At 36.1% G+C, this 23096-nt stretch overlaps 1 protein-coding gene across 2 annotated transcripts in view; it reads right to left on the bottom strand.

The window, feature by feature from the left end:
- The window catches only part of Tmem38b (transmembrane protein 38B), a 66584-nt gene that overhangs the window by 7330 nt on the left and 36158 nt on the right, over positions 1 to 23096 (bottom strand). For both annotated transcript variants that reach the window (XM_077797072.1, XM_077797071.1), the window contains one exon: positions 18026 to 18143. In XM_077797072.1, the coding sequence (XP_077653198.1) occupies positions 18026 to 18143 (118 nt within the window). The remainder of the gene's footprint in view (positions 1 to 18025; positions 18144 to 23096) is intronic.

Below are 23096 nucleotides of genomic sequence, written 5' to 3'. Positions count from 1 at the left end.
AAGGCATAAAAATAGGAAAAGAAGAACTTAAATTATCACTATTTGCAGATGACATGATTCTATACCTAGAAAACCCAAAAGGGTCTACAAAGAAACTACTAGAACTAATAAATGAATTCAGCAAAGTGGCAGGATATAAAATCAACACGCATAAATCAAAGGCATTTCTGTATATCAGCGACAAAACTTCTGAAATGGAAATGAGGAAAAACACTCCATTCACCATATCCTCCAAAAAAATAAAATACTTGGGAATCAACCTAACAAAAGAGGTGAAAGATTTATACAATGAAAACTACAGAACCCTAAAGAGAGAAGTAGAAGAAGATCTTAGAAGATGGAAAAATATACCCTGTTCATGGATAGGCAGAACTAACATTATCAAAATGGCGATATTACCAAAAGTTCTCTATAGGTTTAATGCAATGCCAATCAAAATCCCAACGGCATTTCTTGTAGAAATAGATAAAGCAATCATGAAATTCATATGGAAAAATAAAAGACCCAGAATAGCAAAAGCAATTCTAAGCAGGAAGTGTGAATCAGGCGGTATAGCGATACCAGATTTCAAACTATATTACAGAGCAATAGTGACAAAAACAGCATGGTACTGGTACCAAAACAGGCGGGTGGACAAATGGTATAGAATAGAGGACACAGAGACTAATCCACAAAGTTACAACTATCTTATATTTGATAAAGGGGCTAAAAGCATGCAATGGAGGAAGGATAGCATCTTCAACAAATGGTGTTGGGAAAACTGGAAATCCATATGCAACAAAATGAAACTAAATCCCTTTCTCTCGCCATGCACAAAAGTTAACTCAAAATGGATCAAGGAGCTTGATATCAAATCAGAGACTCTGCGTCTGATAGAAGAAAAAGTTGGCTCCGATCTACATATTGTGGGGTCAGGCTCCAAATTCCTTAATAGGACACCCATAGCACAAGAGTTAACAACAAGAATCAACAAATGGGACTTACTTAAACTAAAAAGTTTTTTCTCAGCAAGAGAAACAATAAGAGAGGTAAATAGGGAGCCTACATCCTGGGAACAAATTTTTACTCCTCACACTTCAGATAGAGCCCTAATATCCAGAGTATACAAAGAACTCAAAAAATTAGACAATAAGATAACAAATAACCCAATCAACAAATGGGCCAAGGACCTGAACAGACACTTCTCAGAGGAGGATATACAATCAATCAACAAGTACATGAAAAAATGCTCACCATCTCTAGCAGTCAGAGAAATGCAAATCAAAACCACCCTAAGATACCATCTCACTCCAGTAAGATTGGCAGCCACTATGAAGTCAAACAACAACAAGTGCTGGCGAGGATGTGGAGAAAAGGGTACTCTTGTACATTGCTGGTGGGACTGCAAATTGGTGCGGCCAATTTGGAAAACAGTTTGGAGATTCCTGGGAAAGCTGGGAATGGAACCACCATTTGACCCTGCTATTGCCCTTCTCGGGCTATTCCCTGAAGACCTTAAAAGAGCATGCTACAGGGATGCTGCCACATCGATGTTCATAGCAGCACAATTCACAATAGCTAGACTGTGGAACCAACCCAGATGCCCTTCAATAGATGAATGGATAAAAAAAAATGTGGCATCTATACACAATGGAGTACTATGCAGCAGTAAAAAATGACAAAATCACAGAATTTGCAGGGAAATGGATGGCACTAGAGCAGATTATGCTTAGTGAAGCTAGTCAATCCCTAAAAAACAAATACCAAATGTCGTCTTTGATATAATGAGAGCAACTATGAACAGAGAGGGAGGAAGAGCAGGAAGAAAAGATTAACATTAAACAGAGACATGAGATGGGAGGGAAAGGGAGAGAAAAGGGAAATTGCATGGAAATGAAGGGAGACCCTCATTGCTATACAAAATTACATATAAGAGGTTGTGAGGGGAATGGGAAAATAAACAAGGAGAGAAATGAATTACAGTAGATGGGGTAGAGAGAGAAGATGGGAGGGGAGGGGAGGGGAGGGGGGATAGTAGGGGATAGGAAAGGTAGCAGAATACAACAATTACTAATTGGGCATTATGTAAAATTGTGGATGTGTAACTGACGTGATTCTGCAATCTGCATTTGGGGTAAAATTGGGAGTTCATAACCCACTTCAATCTAATGTATGAAATATGATATGTCAAGAGCTTTGTAATGTTGTGAACAACCAATAAAAATTTAAAAAAGAAAAATAAATAAATAAATAAATATTTTTTATGTGAATTTGACACGAAAACAAACTTTTTTCTAATGCACCCACACAGTTTTCAGACCAGCCATGGCAACATACCTTACATCAGACTTAAGTCTCACATCAAAATCAATGTAAAAGACAAAAATACATAAAACAACTGCTAAAAGCCACTGGATAACAACCTGAACGGCACAATCTCATGGCGCTATTATCCCTAATAGAAAGGAAGCTGAAAAAAGTGAGCTCCACATTCACCATGGTCTTTTCTTTTAAGAACATGTGCTAATTCACAGGAATAGAAATCAGAAGTCTTCAGGGCTAAAGAGACAAAATCTAGAGCCTGAGAAAGCCAAAATATCTAGGATGTGAGGGCATCACAAACCAAAGAACAGGGAACCATGTGGACAGTGAGCCAAAAATCCATGTGTATAAAAGAATCTGTAGCCAGACTTTAAATTTTTGCCAATCTGATAAGCAAGAAATAGTATCTCAGTATTATTTTATTATTGCTCAAATTATGAATTTCATATTTTTTCATATGTTTGAGGGACATCTTTATATCTTATCCGTGTGCATTAGTGATAACTTTCTCAATTTTTTTATTAGGTCTTGGTCCTTCATCCTTGTTATACATAAAGGATACCAGCCCTCTATGATATATGTTCTAAGTATTTTACACAGTTTGACAGCTGAATTTTGATTTTGTCCACTTTGGGTTTTGCCAGGCAACTTTAAAAAAAAAAGTGACTGAGTCAAATTTATCAATCTTCAACCTTTTCTTTGTAGAAAACAAAGTAAGCCCAAAGTAGATAGAGGAAAGGTATAATAAGGACCTGAAAAGTTATGAGACATAAAACAGAAAACCAGTAAACCAAAAGCTGGATCTTTGGAATAAACTGATGAAATTAAGAAAACTCTAGATAGAATGATATGTATTTTACTGGGGATTGAACCCAGGGCTTATAAATGCTAGGCAAGCATTCTATCACTGGCCACTTCCCCAGCCCTAGTTAAATTAATTTTAAAAAACAAAATTTTTATTTAATGACAAAACTTTAGATGAAAATGTACTACTGTATAAAGCAAAGCTGTTATTATACTAAACATTCTTCAGGAGATCAATATTTATATGCATAGCCTATTAACTGTAGTCATATTACACTATTATTAAATACTGCGATGAAATCAATGACCAGAAGGAAGGAATCTAGCTTCTTAATGTACCATTACTAGGGACTGCCCTGACATTGTTGTCCTGCATCAACAATTAGAAGACAGAGGGGCTAAGGATGTAGCTCAAGTGGTAGCACGCTCACCTGGCATGCGTGAGGCACTGGGTTCGATTCTCAGCACCACATAAAAACAAAATAAAGATATTGTGTCCACCTAAAGCTAAAAGATAAATATTTTTTAAAAAATTAGAAGATAGAGCCAGCACAGTGGCACATTCCTGTAATTAGAGTGGCTCAGGAGGCTGAGGCAGGAAGATGGCGAGTTCAAAACCAGCTTCAGCAAAAGTGAGGCACTAAGCAACTCATTGAAACCCTGTCTCTAAATAATGTACAAAATAGAGCTGGGGATGTGGCTCAGACGTTAAGTGCCCCAGAGTTGAATCCCCAGTAGCCACCCCCCAAAAAAAAAAACCCAATCAGAACTTGACTTCTCAGGGACTACACTGCGTAGTTTTCCACCATTAGAAGAGCTAGTAATTATGAAACATTTGTTGAGTTACTAGAATTGCCATTAACAGTGTTTCCTTTCTCATATTTTATGCTTTCTGCCTCTGTATAGATGACTATCATGTATTTACCGAAACTAGTAAGCAATGACTTATTTAGGTATAAAAATGGTCAAGCAATATAAGGTTACAACTTATTTAAGTAACAGTACTTTATCTTATATTTTCATTTGTTTATTAAAACTGCTTTTCCAAATATAAGACTATATTAAAGACAAAACGAAGATATAAACTACCAATACCAGAAATGAAAGTGGAAATATTAGTACAAATTCTTTAACTATTGAGTCTAATTTTATGCCAACAAATTTTTTTAAAAAAACCTTAAGTCAAATAGCAAATTCCATGAAAAATACAACTTACTAAAATGTATATAAAATAGAAAATCTTATTAGCCCTATAACTACTTAAGAAATTGTCCTCAGAAACTTTCCTCAAAGAAAACTTTAGTCCAAATGGTTTCACAGGTGAATCTATCAAACATTTATTAAGAAACAATATCAAATCTATATAAATTCTCTTAGAAAGTAGAAAACTGAATACTCCTCCACTTATTTAATGAGTTCTATTTTAGGTTAACCAAAAAAAAAAAAAAAAAAAAAGACAAAGTTACAAAGAAAACTTCAAACCAACATCATGAATACACAGGAGGGGAAAAAAATCCCTGAAAGACATTAACAAATTGAATCAAATAATACACAAAAAGGATACTACATCAGGATTCAATAAGGTTTACTACAGGAAATGAAAGGTTGATATAACATTTTAAAAAATTAATTCAATCCACTATATTAACACAATTCATGGGGAAACATCATGATTATTTCAATTGATGCTAAAAAAAATCTTTGACAAAATTTTATACCCATTCATGATAAAAACTTCCAGCAGAGAACTTCCTCACATGAGGGCATATATAAGACCTTATAGGGCTGGGGTTGTGTGGCTTAGTGGTAGAAAAAAATGCCTAGATTCTACGATCCTCAACACCACATAAAAATAAATAAAATAAAGGTATTGTATCCATCTAAAACTTTAAAAAAAAATTTTTTAAAAGACCCTTCTAGCTAACATCATACTTAATGGTAAAAGGTTGAACATTTTCCCTCAGAGGTAAGGAAAAAGACAAAGTCATCCACTCTCACCATTTATATTCAACACTGTACAGGAGGTTCAAGCCAACACAAGATTTGAAAGAAAACAAAATCATCCAGTTAAAAATGGCAAAGGAAAATTGTTTACCATAGACAAGGTCAGGTATATAGATAATACTAAGGAATCTATACAAAAATTATCCGAACCAAAAGGTGAATTTAGCCAAGATACAGAATACAAGAACAATGTGCAAGAATCAATTGTATATCTACATATAAGCAATGTAAAGTTCAAATTTGAAATTTTGAAAATTACTATCATAAAGTCAATGTAAAATTCAAAATTGAAATTTTTAAAAGTACTATTCATAAAGGCATCCAAAAAATATGAACTACTTCAGGATAAATTTAAAGTTAACAAGATCCATGTAAAACAATAAAAACCATAAATGCTTACTCCTAAAAATTAAACAATACTTCAATAAATGGAGAAATACATCATGCTCATAGATCAGCAGACTCAATATTTTTAAAATGTAATTTCTCCCCAAATAGATCTACAGATACAATTTCAATTTTTTTTTTTTTAATGGCATCCATATTGACCAAGTTGGTCTTAAACTCCTGGGCTCAAGGAATCGTTTCTCCTCAGCTTGGAGTAGCTGGGACTCTTGGCCATGTGTCACTGAACCCAGTTGGCTTTTTAAAATAGAAAATAACAACATAATCAAAAAATGTATTTGGAAATGCAAAAGACCTAGAATATCCAAAGAAATACTAAAAAAAATGTTGAATTTATACTATTTGATTTCAAAAGCCAGAGTAATGAAAATAATCTAGTATTGGCTAGAGATACAGACACATAAATCAATGGTACAGATAAAGCCCAGATATAGACCCATACATGTCAGGGCAACTGATTTTCAACAAAACTGCCAAGACAATTCAAGGGGGAGAGAATAAGTTTTCAACAAATAGTGCTGAAACAACTCTATATTAATATGAGTAAAAAACAACCCTGACCCTTACCTCACAAGGTACACATATTTATAGTAGCTTTATTCATGATAACTTTATTCAAATAATCAGAAGCTGGAAACAACTGGATAAACAAAATATAGTATATAATGCTACTTAGCAATAAAATAGAATTTGTAAGAAACTATGGGTAAATTTCAAAAGACAGTCTGCTGAGCAAAAGTAGCCAAGGACATGATTATGTACTATACAATTCCATTTATATAAAATAGGAAAAAGACAAATCAAACCTATGGTGATAAAAAATAAATATCTAGTAGCTTGGAGTTTTAGAAGTAATTGGGAGTTACTGGAGTAGGACACAAGGGAACTTTCTAAAGTGATACAAATGTTCCATATCTTGACTGTGATAATAGATACACAGATGTACATATCTGTCAAAACTCATAAAAAATGTACTCCGAGACTGAATAGACTTTGTCATACGGGTAAGTTATTCCTTCGTAACTGATATTTAAATTTTTTTAAAGAACACATTCTTAAGTTTTTATAAATAAATATTACATTCTATGTTGAGAGCCACAGCCAAAGGGGCCCCAGCAAACTTCCAGCTGCCAGCAAACCTTCAGACTGCCAGCTGATGATTGGCTCACAGCAGCCCCAGCAACATCTAGCTGATTGGCTCCTTTGCGGTGATGTTCATTGGGCTGTTTCCCTGCCCTTCAGACTGCCAGCTGATGATTGGCTCACAGCGGCCCCAGCAACATCTAGCTGATTGGCTCCTCTGCGGTGATGTTCATTGGGCTGTTTCCCTGCCCTTCAGACTACGGAACTGCTCATTGGGGGACTTCTTTGGCTCCGCCCATGCGACCCAGCCAATCGGCCTCAAGAGCAGGAGGATTGGGGGAGGTGGGGAGGTTTGTGTGGGGAGAGGCTTGTGGAAGCCGGTGGTGGCAGTTGGGCTCTGAGGGTTTTTTCCTTTGGAGCTGTTTTGCTTGGCGTTTGTAGTTCTAAAAATAAAGTTAGTTTCTTTTGACAAGTGGCTCCTGAATTGTGCCCAGCCAGACTGCGGCATTTGGTGGCTCGAACGGGGAGCGACTGAGGGTAAGTAAACTGCTCGCCCCTGAGGGCAGGGCGAGAGGATGGGTAGCCATTCTAAGATTCCTCTTTTGTTTTGCTTCATTTTTGTTTTAACTTGCCTGTCCCTGGAGATGAGTGAGACAGAAGAAAAACCGCTCACATCTGAGGAAAAACTATTTGCGTCTGAGGAACAGATAGGGAGAAAGGACGGATACACATTTCAGGAGGATAGAAAGGCTGATATAATGAATTATTGTTCCATTTTTATTGCATTCTGTCGGTTTTGTTTGGCATCATCTTGTTGGGTTGTATTATAGTAGAAATACGGGATCAGCAATTAGTAAAAAACAAACCGAAAGAGTGTTAAGTAAATTGTTAGAGGAAGGAGGCATCCCAGTAAAATCAAGAGCAGTCTGGGCATACGTTGATACAATACAAAAATGTAGCCCATGGCTTTTTAAGGAGGAGTTGTTAAATATATCACAGTGGGACCATCATGGTGAAGATTTAAAAAGAATAGAAAAGAACAACCCAGGGACTCTGCCAGTTGGCACATTGCCATTGTGGACGTTCGTATCTGGTTTGCTTAGTCCAAAGCCTTCAGTTCAGACAAAGGTAGAGGAAGGAGAAGACATATTGATTCAAGTAAAAGAGAAGGTTTCTCAAGTTAGTCAGAAAGAGGAAAAGATTCAAGTACAAGAGAAGGTCTTTCGAGCTAGTGAGACAGAGGAAGGAAGTTTAGAGCAGAAAAAGCCATCAGGGGAAAAGTTACAACAGGAAACTGCTAATAACACCTTTCTATCAGAGAGCGAAAGTCTCCAACCAACAGCACCACCTCTACAGGAGACTGCTACTAACAGCATTCTATCACCAGAGGGCATAAGTGTCCAATCAACAGCACCACCTCCATATGCTAGGAGACTCCCAACCCCCGCAGTTGATAGTTGGGATCCTGAGACAGGATCTCAAGTATGTCCTGTATTTGAGGTAGGAGGGCAGCGAATTTACCAGGGTTTAAATTTCAAATCAGTGAAGGAGCTAAAAGAGGCTGTAACAACCTATGGTCCTCAAGCACCCTTCACTGTAAGCTTGGTCGAATCCATTACCAACTTAAACATGACACCAGCAGATTGGGCTAATATTTGTAAAGCTGTGTTAACTGGAGGACAATCCCTGTTATGGAAGGTTGCCAATGAGGAATTTTGCAAGGAGACGGCTAGGTGAAATGCAGCAGCTGGTTATCCTCAGAGAAATCTAGATATGTTGTTAGGAAAGGGACCTTATGAGGATCGGCAGCAACAACTTGCATATGATCCTGGCGTATACTCACAAATTGCTGTAGAGGCGATTAGGGCATGGAAGACTTTACAAGGACATGGAGGTTTACAAGGTCAATTATCTAAGATAATACAAGGAGCTAATGAACCTTACGCTGAATTTGTAGATAGGCTTATTCAAACAGCTACCAGAGTTTTGGGGAATACAGAACAAGCAATGCCATTAATAAAACAACTGGCTTATGACCAAGCAAATCGTTGGTGCAGAGATATCATTAGACCATGGAAACAGGAAGATTTAAACACATATATTAAATTATGTAGAGACATTAATGAACAAGAGCAAGTCATGGCAGCTGCAGTAAAACAGGCTTTAGATGCCAGAGACATTAATGAACAAGGGCAAATTGTGGCAGCTGCAGTAAAACAGGCTTTAGATGCCAGAGACATTAATGAACAAGGGCAAATTGTGGCAGCTGCAGTAAAACAGGCTTTAGATTCCGGGCCAAGAACATGCTACAACTGTGAACAAACAGGACATTTTAAAAGGAATTGCCCCATAGGAGGAGGGTTTAACAAAACTAGGTATCAAAGGAGTAGAATACCGGTATTTGCCCACGATGCCGTAGAGGGAGACATTGGGCTAATGAATGCCGTTCTCAAACCACCATAGAGGGTACTCCATTATATTGGGCTAATGAATGCCGTTCTCAAACCACCATAGAGGGTACTCCATTATCAAAAAACGAACAAGGACAAGGTGTTTATCCACAATATCGTGGACAAAGGCATCGGGCTCCATTGCCAAAAAATGGACAGGGGGCCCCAATGCTCCGGGGTCCCAAACCACAAATATACGGAGCACTGGAGGAAACCAGCAACCCCAGCAACCCCATCAGGGTAGTGCCCAGGACATCAGATCCCTCATCAGACAAACCAGAGGGAGCGCAGGGTTGGACATCTGCGCCTCCGCCAAATCAGTACTAACTCCAGAGATGGGAGTTCAAATCATTCCCACAGGGGTGAAAGGACCTCTTCCCAAAGGAACAGTAGGCTTATTATTGGGACGCAGCTCTTCTACTCTAAAAGGACTTTTGATAAGTCCTGGGGTAATTGATCCCGATTATGAAGGTGAAATAAAAATTATAGCCAGTTCTCCAAAGGGTATATCAGTAATTTCACCAGGAGATAGAATAGCACAATTACTAATAATACCAAGCCTACATGATAAATTTTCCAGTCATGCTGTAGAAAGAGGTTCCAAGGGATTAGGCTCCACAGGTGCAGATTGGGCTATGCTTTCTTTAAATTTAGATTCTCGCCCCATGCTAAAACTAAATATTCAAGGACATGAATTTAATGGGCTACTGGATACAGGTGCAGACCTTAGCATCATCTCTCGTCAAGAATGGCCAAACCATTGGCCATTACAACAAGCCACTCAAACGCTTCGAGGCCTAGGAGTGGCGACTAATCCCCATAGAAGTGCAATGGTATTAGATTGGAAGGATCCTGAAGGATGTGAAGGAACCATACAGCCATATGTATTGGATCATCTTCCTATAAATTTATGGGGACAAGATGTCTTAGATCAATTAGGTTTGACATTAACAAATAATATCAATCAAAATGCACCCACTATTATGGCTAGACAAGGTTTTAGGAAAGGAAAAAGATTAGAAAAACAAGAACAAGGTATAGCAGCACCAATACAAATAAATCAAGGAACAGACATGGGTTGGATTTTCACAAAGGGCCACTGAGACAATAAAAATTACATGGAAATCAGAAAGACCAGTATGGGTTCCTCAGTGGCCCTTGACTAAAGAAAAGATACAAGTAGCCCATGATCTGGTCAAACAGCAGAAGGACATATACAACCTTCTGTATCTCCCCATAATACTCCCATTTTTGTCATCAAAAAGAAATCTGGTAAATGGAGATTATTGCAAGATTTAAGAGCCATTAATAATGAAATGGTCATTATGGGACCTGCTCAATCGGGGATTCCTCAATTGTCTGCTTTGCCAAAAACTTGGTATGTTTTAGTTATAGATATTAAAGATTGTTTTTTTTTCAATTCCAATTCATCCTGAGGATAGTCCACGTTTTGCATTTACTATCCCTGCACTAAATCATGAAGGTCCTGATCAGAGATATGAATGGAAAGTACTCCCTCAAGGGATGGCTAACAGCCCAACTATGTGTCAAATTTATGTTAACAAAGTAATCCAGCCACTTAGAAATCAAAATTCTGAGCTACAAATATTTCACTATATGGATGATATATTATTAGCACACAAAGCTAAAAACACATTGCTAGAATGTTATGCCACACTTACAAACTTATTAAAAAATTATAATCTAGAGATAACAATAGATAAAGTACAATTAAATTTTCCAATTAATTATTTGGGAGTTCTATTATCCTCAACCATGGTCCGTCCACCAAAAATTCAAATACGAGTAGATCAACTCAAATCACTTAACAACTTTCAAAAGTTATTAGGAGACATAAATTGGATAAGGCCTTATCTAGGTATTCCAACCGGAGAATTGGGACCTTTATTTGATATCCTAAAAGGTCCATCAGATCCAAATTCACCCCGAATGTTAACGCCTGAAGCAAGAAAGGCATTAAAAATCATTGAAACATATATGGAAAATACGCATTTGGATAGAATTGATATAAATTTGCCTTAAGAATTGTTTTAATATGTAAACAAAAAAGGAGGTTAACAGATCTGTTTGTTTACTTTCACCTATCCTTTTCATTATATTTAATAATTCTCTTCAAGATAATGTAAATTGTTAAGAAAATTGTTTTCTTTTAGTGCTTTCTGGAATGTTACACAATTATTAATATTAACCATTATTGCCAGTATTCCTATCTTCATCCCAATGCCGGTGAAGATAATGTAAATTGTTAAGAAAATTGTTTTCTTTTAGTGCCTTCTGGAATGTTACACAATTTTTTCTTTAGCCATTATTGCCAGAATTCCTATCTTCATCCCAGTGCCAGTGAAGACAATGTAAATTGTTAAGAAAATTGTTTTCTTTTAGTACCTTCTGGAATGTTACATAATTTTTTTCTTTAGCCATTATTGCCAGAATTCCTATCTTCATCCCTGTGCTGGTGAAGACAAAGATAAAACTAATCTACAGTTTCTGCAATAGCCATCACTGAACCGCTTACAGAACTTGCCTAAACTATGTGTCACTTGTATGCATTGTGAACTCACTTGTATGCATTGTGAACTATCTGTTGGTGCAGCGACTTGTGGTAGTGTTGGGGTATTTTTGCTGATGTCATCGGTGGTACAATTTTCCCAAAAGGAGCCGTCAATTGGCTTGGTATATCTTCCTCCCTTCTGCTTGTCATGATCGTTCAGCTAAAATTTGGGGGCCAACAGAGGTGAGGCAAAGAACCTCACCCCCCCGCTGGTACCTTTCCACAGGTGTGGCTGTATACTGGACCGGTAGTCAATGACGGGTAAGATCCAATTACAATGGTACCAACCTAAGACAGGAGGCTGACGCCCTGAGGTCAGCTCATCCAAAGACGGGTAAGGACCATATGTAGTATTGGACAACCTAAGGCAGGCACGGTCCCTAAGCCACATGCTTGTTGTTTAAACAGAGAGGGGGAGATGTTGAGAGCCACAGCCAAAGGGGCCCCAGCAAACTTCCAGCTGCCAGCAAACCTTCAGACTGCCAGCTGATGATTGGCTCACAGCAGCCCCAGCAACATCTAGCTGATTGGCTCCTTTGCGGTGATGTTCATTGGGCTGTTTCCCTGCCCTTCAGACTGCCAGCTGATGATTGGCTCACAGCGGCCCCAGCAACATCTAGCTGATTGGCTCCTCTGCGGTGATGTTCATTGGGCTGTTTCCCTGCCCTTCAGACTACGGAACTGCTCATTGGGGGACTTCTTTGGCTCCGCCCATGCGACCCAGCCAATCGGCCTCAAGAGCAGGAGGATTGGGGGAGGTGGGGAGGTTTGTGTGGGGAGAGGCTTGTGGAAGCCGGTGGTGGCAGTTGGGCTCTGAGGGTTTTTTCCTTTGGAGCTGTTTTGCTTGGCGTTTGTAGTTCTAAAAATAAAGTTAGTTTCTTTTGACAAGTGGCTCCTGAATTGTGCCCAGCCAGACTGCGGCAATTCTACTTTGCTAAAAAAACATTTTAAAGGTGATCCTGATGAAGTTAGACCTGTACCACACCTAGACAAACATTGCTGTTGGCTATATCTAGAAATGAAATTAACAACTCACAAGACAAGTAAATCTATAACTCTCTCAGACATTGTCAAACTGCTCTCTTATTTATACTGCCTTAAGATCCTTTAAAATAGTTAATACTCTTTATCTTCACTTCCTTTTATTTGACTCAATTGATTAAAATAATTTTTCTATATCTTTCCACTGAAATTGCTCTTATCGAGATCACCATATGATTAATTTCAAAACCCAACATGCTCTTTTCAGTTTTAATCATTTTTGACCTTTCCCTTTGCTTTATTTCACAATAACACTATTTCACAGTACACCTTATGCTAAGCAGCCAATAGATACCCTAGGCTTCTCAAATTTTATAAACTCATCTCTGATGGGGGAAAGCAACTTGATAAAGCGCAAAACTGCCAAAGACATGTCAAAAATAAAATGTCATTTATCTTATCTTTAAAATTTATGTGAATTTTATCCTATTCCTGCTTAACTTATTTTAATGTTTAAAATAATTACCATTGAGATCAATCACTGGTACAAAATGCATCATATTTACATGACTTTGTAAAGACAATGCCAAAAGTCATATATAGCTTGGGATATGGAAAGCCCTAGTTTGAAAAACACAGATTACTTGCTCAAAATTGTGAAGCTTAAATTCCAACAAAGGTTCGTATGATTTCAATACTCAAGTGCTTTTCCTATGCCAATAGTCTTTTGCATATATTTCTTTCCCTGATGCTTAAGTTTTAATAATCACAAAGGACTAGAGAGATCTGTAAAGGTAGAATTGAGTCCTCCTTGAATGAAAATGGGACCCCATATGTAATCAATATTGAGGCTTGCTTAAGTTCTGGGTGAAAAAGAAAGACAGGAAGGAGCAGAGGAAGAATACAAGAAAGAAAGCAACACAAAATGGAGGTACTTAACATAATTATCTCAATAAAAAAGAAAATAAATGAAGCAAGAAGAAAATTAACAATTATATTCTATAGTTGGATCACAATGAACAAGCATATGTATATACAAATATATGATTTCTATTCCTCCAAAATAAAGAATATACTTACTTTTCTCCACATAAAAAGTAATTACAAAATCTCATCAATACTAGTACAGAAATGAAGTTTCAACAAAATTCCAAAGAATAACACATAGATCACACATATATACTGTTCAAAATGTAAAGCAGAATTCACTTAAGAACAGATATTTTTAATGCTTGGAAATTTCAAAACATAGTTGTAAACATTTTCATGTCAAAGAAGAAACTAATGTAAATCAGTAGGAAAATTTAAACTAAATGACAATTAAAAACATGTCAAAACATGTGACATGAGATGCAGTGATGAAAACAGTGTAGAAGGAATAACAAAACCAAAAGTCAGTCTTCTGAAAAGATTAACAAAACACAGATAAACAAGACTGAACAAGAATGAATGAATGAAATTCCTCCTCCTTTGCTATGCCAGATATTCGATTCTAGACTAGCCCCCTCCAGATGTGAAAAAACATAAACTTGACAAAATACATAAGACAATTATTATCAGGCATTGGACAAAAAATAGTGTAAGCCTGATCCATAAGAAAAGGGCAATACATGAAGTCATCTCCACATTTACCCCCATTACTACCTGAGGACAACTTCTCAACCAGAGAACAAAGAACCTAAACTAAAGTTGAGGCAGCAGAGACATGTTCAACTGCAGCCAAAAGGATTGGAATCTGCACAGCAGGTGCCAGAGAGGAGGAAGCAAGGCAGGCAGATGGATTGGGAGACTCCAGATATCTATATAGGATGGTACTGCAAATCCTTGGCTGAGGGACAAGGTGGACTGTGAAGACAGAGACTACTTAAGGCTTAACACAGAGCTGATTCAATTGAGTTAAGATGAGAACAGATAACAGAGGCTGAGTAATGCTAAAGGTCATTTATTTTGTTTCTCCCATAAAAATCATTTTTTTTGAGTGTCAATTTTTTATTTATATATTACAGTGGAATGCATAGTAATTCTTATTATATAGAGAGCACAATTTTTCATATCTCTGGTTGTATATAAAGTATATTCACACCAATTTGTGTCTTTAAAAAATCACTATTTTTATACATATATTACACTTATTTGTGTGTGCCTGTCATACTGTGAGGGAGATATTTTCTCTGAGAATTTATTAGCATCTGTTTATATGCCAAAACACTAGATCAATATCTAAAATACTATCAAATTTTTCTGACTATATAAATTGTAAAGGAAAAAATAAAAAGTAATTTTTTTTTTCTGAATATTCCTTTCTTAATATCTTTTTTAAAAACTGAGACACTGTTCACTTAGTAGCTGCTCAGAAGCTCTTAAATGACAAGCGATTTTAAAACCAGTATAATTTTTCATAAAATTAGGGCAAATGGATGAGTTACTTGAAAATTAATGGATACATTTCTAATCAGGAAAATGTTAGGGAATATTATAAGAAAAATTCAGTATTCCCTGTTTTTCTAATTTAAAATATCTTTTAAATTATCACATTAAGATATTGTGTTTAAGTTCAGCTATTATAATAAAGAGCTATATGTCTAGCAACAATTCTAAGAAAAACTATCATTTTTATTCTACCAATTAGATCTTGAACAAAAACTGATCCTCTAATTCAAAAAATGTAATAGTTTAGTGTACTACGTATTCTTATCAAGCCCATAGTAAACATTCATTTTCTTTAAAGTTAGAACTCTCAGAAACTGTACAGGTCCCAACATTCCTTCATGATAAAAGAAAAAACATCAACAAACTAAGAAAGAACTAACTCCCTTAACCTGATCTATAAAAAAACTCACAGCTAATATACTTCGTAAGAAACAGACTGAAAGCTTTCTCCTAAAGATCAGGAACAAGACAAGAATGTTCAGTCTCTCCATTTCTATTCCACAATGAACTTGAGGTTCTAGCCAGGGCAACTGGGCAAGACATGAAGATCAGAGGGAAAAATGTAAAAACTATCTCTGTGGACACATCCCTAAATATAAAAAAATCCTAAAGAATAAACACCAAAACCAATCAACAAAACTAACAAGTAAAAATAATCTCAAAAGCTATTTGAGGTAATAAATATGTTCAGCAAGATTACAGGTCTCAAGATAAAATATACAAAGCAATTGTAAGCCGGGCACAGTGGCACACACCTGAGAACCCAGAAGCTCAGGAGGCTGAGGCAGGAGGATCAGAAGTTCAAAGATATCCTCAGCAACTTAAGATCTTGCTGAGTTGCTTAGGGCCTATCTCTAAATAAAATACAAAAAAAGGGCTTGGAATATAGCTCAGTAGTCAAGTGCCACTGAGTTTCAATCCCCAGAACCAAAAAAAAAGCAATTTTATATCTACATGTTTATAATGAGTAACCTGAAAATAAAATTTAAAAAACAATTCCATTTGCTATAAATCAAAAATAATAAAATCCTTAGGAATAAATTTAACAAAAAAGTGTATGAATTTTACATTGAAAACATTAAGATCAGGCCGGAGCTGTAGCTCAGTGGTAGAGCACATGTCTAGAATGTATGAAGCACCTGGTTTGACTCTAAGCACCACATATAAATAAATAAAATAAAGGTCCATTGACAACTAAACAAAATATATATATGAAAAAATAAAACATTTAGTGTTTTCAATCCTTGAAAAAACTTAAAAATGACCTAAATAAGTGGAAATAAATCTTGTGTTGATGGATTGGAAGACTTAACATTGATTTAAAGCAATGTTTCTTTTACAGATTTAAAGCAATCCCTATCAAAATATGAAATGGCTTCTTTGCAGAAACTGTCAAGTTTATACCAAAACTCATATGGAAATTCAAATGACCCAGAATAGTCAAAAACAATCCCCAAAAAAAGAAGAAAAAACTCAGAGGACTTACTCTTCTTGATTTCAAAACTAATAACACAAAGCTACAATATAAGGTATTAGGAAAACAGAATAAGACTAGGCATACATATGAATGGAATAAAAGTGAAAAGTCTGGAAATAAACTCTCAAATTCACAGTCAGCTGATTTTTACAAGGTTGCAAGGATAATTCAATGAGGAAAAATATTGTCTTTTCAATAAAAAGCATTGGGATAAGTAGATATCTAAATGTGAAAGAATAAAGTTGGAATCATCCTTATACCATACACAAAACTCACTCTAGAAGGATCATAGACCTAAAGATAAAAGCAAAAATGATAATACTCCGAGGAAAAAAAAACAAAAGATAAATCTTCATGACCTTGGATTTCACAATGGTTTCTTAGATACAACATGAGAAGCACACAAAACAAAGGAATAGCTAAACTGGACTTAATCAAAATTTTTAAAACTTGTGCTTCCAAAGACACTATCAAGTGAAAAGAAAGCTCAGAGTGAGGAAAAAAAATCTAGAAATCATAATTCTCAAAAGGGTTTATGACTAAGTCAATTCTCAGTTGCTGTGACAAAAATGAGGATATAAACTACTCATAAGGAGAAAAACTTAGTTTGGCTCAGTTGCAAATGTTTCCTTCCATATCACTCGGCCCTGTTGCCTTTGGGCTTATGAACAGGCAGAACATCCTGGTAGATAGCAGGTGGCAGAAGAGGTCTGTTCACCCCATGGTAATCAGGAAGCAAGAGCAAGAGAGAGGAAGAACTGGAGTCCAAATATCTCCCCCTTGAAGGACTTCTACAAGGCTCTGCTTCCTAAAGGTCCCACTTTCTCCCAATACAATCAGAGCTGGTGAACAAGCCTTCAACCCAAGGCCAAATTCCCAAAGGTCCCAAAGTCCCAAAAGTCCCAAAGGGGACATTTGAGATCTACACCAAATAGTTTAATATCCACAGTACATAAAGGAGTCTTACAACTCAACATTAAAAAGACAAATAACACAATTAAAAGTGGGAAAATGATCTGAACAGACATTTTACCAAAGAAGATATAAAAACTGCCAACCAGCACAAGAAAAAATGCTCAGCATCATTAGTTAACAGGGAAATGTAAATCAAAAGCACAATGAGATACCACTTCCACCCCCTAGGATGGCTGGAATAAAAGAGACGGACAATAACACATGCTGGTGGGATATGTAAAATTGGAGCTCTCATCTATTACTGGTGAGAATGCAAAATGATGGCCATGCTTTGGAAAAACACCCTGTAAGTTCCTCAAGAAGTTAAACACAGAATTACTATATGATCTAACAATATATTCCTAGATGATATACCCACAAGAAATAAACCACATGTCTTTCCAAAAACTTTTACTTGCATGTTCATAACTCATTATATGTACTCTAAGAGACACAACCAAAATGTCTGTCAATAAATGAGTGGATAAATAAAATGACCTATGGTTACAAGTGTTGGGGAAAATGTGAAGCAACTGCCAATGAGCAGATACCTAGAACTCTTACCTTTGTGGTCACAAGAAAGATGGTATAAAGGAACATAAGATTATGCTTTGATATGGTCAGATGCTTGGTGTGCTGAAATGTGAAGATAAGGGACCCCAGCAGGGTTACCTTGGAAGGGCTGAAAATAAAACATATTTTAAGACAGTAGTTAATAAAAATGTAATCATAGTAATTAATAAACTATATCTTTCTCAAAGAGTACACTGTACAACATTTTTTTTTAATATTTATTTTTTAGTTCTCGGAGGACACAACATCTTTGTTTGTATGTGGTGCTGAGGATTGAACCCAGGCCGCATGCATGCCAGGCGAGCACACTACCACTTGAGCCACATCCCCAGCCCCTGTATAACATTTTTTAATGAGCTACTAACAGATATTAACACAAAATGAGATTTGTGAATTTACTTAAGAGTTTTGGAAATGCTAAGTCATACAAAATTAAATACCTTTCTTCACAGTATAAAGTATCAGAGATTTCAGAAGTCTATGTACATCATGGCTCTCTAACTAAAAGGTGAGTATATTTCCATAATGCAACATTTCTAAAACATACTTTGCACATATAACTTTGTTCCAAAAAGGAGCTGAAAGTCTCATGTTTCATAGCATGATTTGGAATTAGTATTGAAAAACCCTCAGTGCTAAACAAGCTGGGGGATGTGGCAGTAGGAGAGGAGAGGGTGAAAGGAGGGAAATTCATTCCCAATTTATAGTGTTTGCCTATTTCCATGATGTACATACTCCCACATAGCTAATTTCAGGCTGCTGCATGCAATGAAAAAGAGATGTACACAACTGGCTCCATAAAACAATATGAGCCAACTCCAACATATCATATTAGCTTTTGCTAATATCTTAATGCTGAAATTTTAAGTCTACAATGAGTTACTAATGGATCAAATAAGCAACATTACTTTGATATTATACACCCGCCACATTATTTAAAGTATACCTCAGTAATAGATCATTATCTAGCTTCTCTATGCTTACCATAAAGATAAATGATACACTCTCAGAATGCCATATTGCAACATGACAAATTTAAAGATCCCTATAAGTCACTTTATTTTTTTAAATAGGTTATTTAATTATTATACACTAAAGATTAAGTTCAAAATAGGAATAAGTTTAGGCAACAGGATTTGGAATTCACTTACCAATATACTGAGTAACATATTTTAAAACAGTGATCTCTAAGTTTTTATTTTATATCCCTATAGGTCTTTATGTTTTAGATGCTCCCTAATATGTTTCTTAATTTATAAAAGTATGCATACATACATAATTTTATTATAAACTATACATAAAACTGAAATTCTAAAAAGATAAGATAAAAACAAATGAAATGAGATTTGTCTTCAAGTTATTTTTCAACTATTCATTTCTACTAGTTTGGTTTCTGTACCAAAGTGGGTCATTACAGGTATGGCCTTGGCATACACATATTCCATTTTGGATTACATTCTCTTGAAGGTTGAATCTGAAGAATAATGATTTTATAGATACTAAACTGGAGCAGGACACTGGAGAAGGGTTAGAATTAAGGGAAATTCCATTTTAAATCAAAATATGAGATTTGTCAGGAAACTCAGGATGTATTAGAAAATTGTAATACATACTAATTTCCTGTAAAACTAAAAACAAGTTTTCTAGTTCCACAATGGTGGAACAGGTACTGGGTAATAGTTACAGACATTCTCATTCCAAAAGGAAGAAATAAAATAAATATATCATTGGTACCAAGCAATTTCAAAATTCAGCAGGGCAATTCCATTAGGTTTCAAGGCTTGAGGATAATCCTCCATGGCTGGATGCACTGTCCTGAATCTGCAGCTCCAAACTCTACACTCACATCTTTGGTTTCTGCACCTCTGACTCCAGACTGTGGGGCTAGACTCAGGCCTCTGGGGTGCAGCCCCCACCATGAAGTCATTCCTTTTCCTTTAGAGGGCAGCACACTTCTGTAGCTGCACAGTTTTATCAGCCTATTTTTCACCTAAGGAATTCCATGAGTTTGATAATCTTCTTTCATTTCATCCTGTCTCTGTTCTTGCAGTCCAAGCTGGCAGTATATCTGCTAATTTAACATTTCTAACATTCTCTGGGTTTCCTGGGATCCATGCCATTAGTCAAGTGAATCCTTCCTCCACAAATCTTTCTTGAATAATCTCCTCTCTATTCCTGGGCTTCGGCTATGATGGCTGAAATTTATCCATGAATCACATGCCTAACCCTTCAACACTAGTAAAAGACTATCCAATTAAACCCTTGACCAGAGAAAAAATTTTTTCTTACCAGAGAAAATCTTCCTAAGCATGAATCTAAGTTTTTAAATATTTTATTTGTTCTTTTTAGATATACAAAATAGTGGAGTGTATTTTGACATATTATAGATACATGGAGTATATTTCCCATTCCTGTGGTTGTGGAGTTACAGTGATCACGTATTCACATATGAAGTTAGGAAAGTTATGTCCGATATATCCTACTGTCCTTCCTATTCCCTTCTCCCTCCCTTCCCTTCATTCCCTTTGTCTAATCCAATGAACTTCTATTCTCCACCCCCTTTCTTATGTGTTAGCATGCACATATCAAAGAGAACATTCAGCCTTTGGTTTTTGGGGACTGGCTTATTTTGCTTGCATGACAGATTTCAGTTCCATCTCTTATGGAAAAATGTCATAATTTCATTCTTCTTTATAGCTGAGCAATATTCCATTGTGTATATATACCACATTCTTTATCCATTCATTTGTTGAAGGGCACACCTAGGTTGGTTCCATAGCTTAGCTATTGTGAACTGAGCTGCTATAAACATTGATGTGGCTGTGTCACTATAGTATGCTGATTTTAAGTCCTTTGGGTATATGCCAAGGAGTGGGATAACTGTGTCAAACGGTAGTTCCATTCTAAGCTTTCTGAAGAATCTCCACACTGCTTTCCAGAGTGGTTGTACCAATCTGCAGTTCCACCAGCAATGTATGAGTGTACATTTTTCCCTACTTCCTCCCCAATATTTATTGTTACTTGTACTCTTGATAATTGCCATTCTGACTGAAGTGAGATGAAATCTCAACGTAGTTTTAATTTGCATTTCTCTAATTGCTAGAAAAGCTGAACATTTTTCCATATATTTGCTGACTTGATCGTATTTCTTCTGTGAAGCACCTGTTCAGTTCCTTTGCCCATTTATTGACTGGGTTATTTCTTTTTACAGTGTTAAGTTTTTTGTTTTGTTTTGTTTTGTTTTTTGAGTTTTTTGTATATCCTGGAGATTAATGTTCTATTTAGGTGAAGGTGGCAAAGACTTACCCCCATTCCTTAGGCTCTCTCTGCACATTCTTGATTGTTTCCTTGCTGTGAAGAAGCTTTTTAGTTTAATACCAACCCATTTATTGATTCTTGATTTTACTTTTTACTCTTTAAAAGTTTTGTTGATGGGCTGGGGATGTGGCTCAAGCGGTAGCGCGCTCGCCTGGCATGCATGCAGCCCGGGTTCGATCCTCAGCACCATATACCAACAAAGATGTTGTATCCGCCGAGAACTAAAAAATAAATATTAAAAAAATTCTCTCTCTCTCTCTCTCTCTCTCCTCTCTCACTCTCTCTTTAAAAAAAAAAAATAAATAAAAATAAAAGTTTTGTTGAGGAATTCAGTTCTGAGGCCAACATGGTAGATATCTGGACCTACTTTATCTTCTTCTAGTAGCTGCAAGGTCTCTGATCTAATGCATAAGTCCTTGATACACTCTGAGTTTTGTGCAGGGTCAGAGAGAGGGGTTTAATTTCATTTTGATACACATAGATATCCAGTTTTCCTAGCACCATTTGTTGAAGAGGCTATCTTTTCTCCAAAGCATGTTTATGGAGCCTTAGTCTAGTATAAAATAACTATATTTACATGGGTTTCTCTTTGTCTTCTATTCTGTACCATTGGTTTTGGTGCCAATACCATACCAGTTTTATTACTATCACTCTGAGTTACAATTTAAGGTCCGGTATTGTGATGCCTCCTGCTTCACTTTTCTAAGAATTACTTTGATAACATGAATCTAATTTTGTCATGCAACCTGTATAGGCTGAGAGTATGCCACTGCCTTGGAATGACTTTTTGAATACCATATCAAAATCCCAAGCTACAAAAGCAAAAACAAATAAATAAACAGGACTCTATCAAGTTAAAAAGCTTCTATACAACAAAGGAAACAACCAATAAAGTGAAAGGGCAAACCATAGACTGGGAAAATATTTAAACCTAGTATATGATACATGGTTAATATCCAGAATTTATTAAGAAACCATACAATCTAACAGCAAGAAAATATATAACCAGGTTTAAAAAGGAAGCAAAGGAACTTAATATTTCTCCAAAGGACATAAAAATAGCCAACATTACTAATCATCAATGAAATGCAAATTAAACTACTGTGAGATACCAACTCACACCCATGAGGGTAGCTAATATCAAAAAAAAAAACAAAAGACAAGAAATGCTGATAAAGGTATGAAGAAAATGCAACCTTTCACACTATAGTAGGAATTAAAACTAGTGTATAACAAAGTATGGAAAACAGCATATAGGTTCCAAAAGATATTAAAACTGAAAACTCCCATACCATAGTGGGGTTTGGGCATTAGGGGACTTTTACATCAGTAAAACAGAAGAAAATCCAGAAACAGAGCCACAAATATGTGATCACTTGATTATGGGGGAAAAAAAAACAAGGGTTAACAAGGCACTAAATGGGCAAAAGAAAAGTCTTCCCAAGAAATGGTGCCAAAACAACTGCATATAGAAGGGAAAAATAAATATCAAATCCTACACAATACTATTTATACAAAAATTAAACTTGAAATAGATCATAGACTTAACTATAAAAGCTAAGAGTAGAAATTTCTTGAAACCATTAGAATAATAACTTTGCAACTCTGGATAGGCAAAGACATCCCAGAATATGAAAGTATTAAAAAATTGATAAATTGATCTGTACCAAAATTCTACAAACACACATCAAAGAAATGGCATTTTATGTATAATATGAATTGTAATGCATACTGATGTCATACA

This window comes from Urocitellus parryii, chromosome 4 (genome assembly GCF_045843805.1).
Source record: "Urocitellus parryii isolate mUroPar1 chromosome 4, mUroPar1.hap1, whole genome shotgun sequence".
Classification (NCBI taxonomy): Eukaryota; Metazoa; Chordata; class Mammalia; order Rodentia; family Sciuridae; genus Urocitellus; species Urocitellus parryii.
The sequence above is the reverse complement of the archived record's forward strand: the minus strand, read 5'-3'. Positions and strand labels throughout refer to the sequence as shown.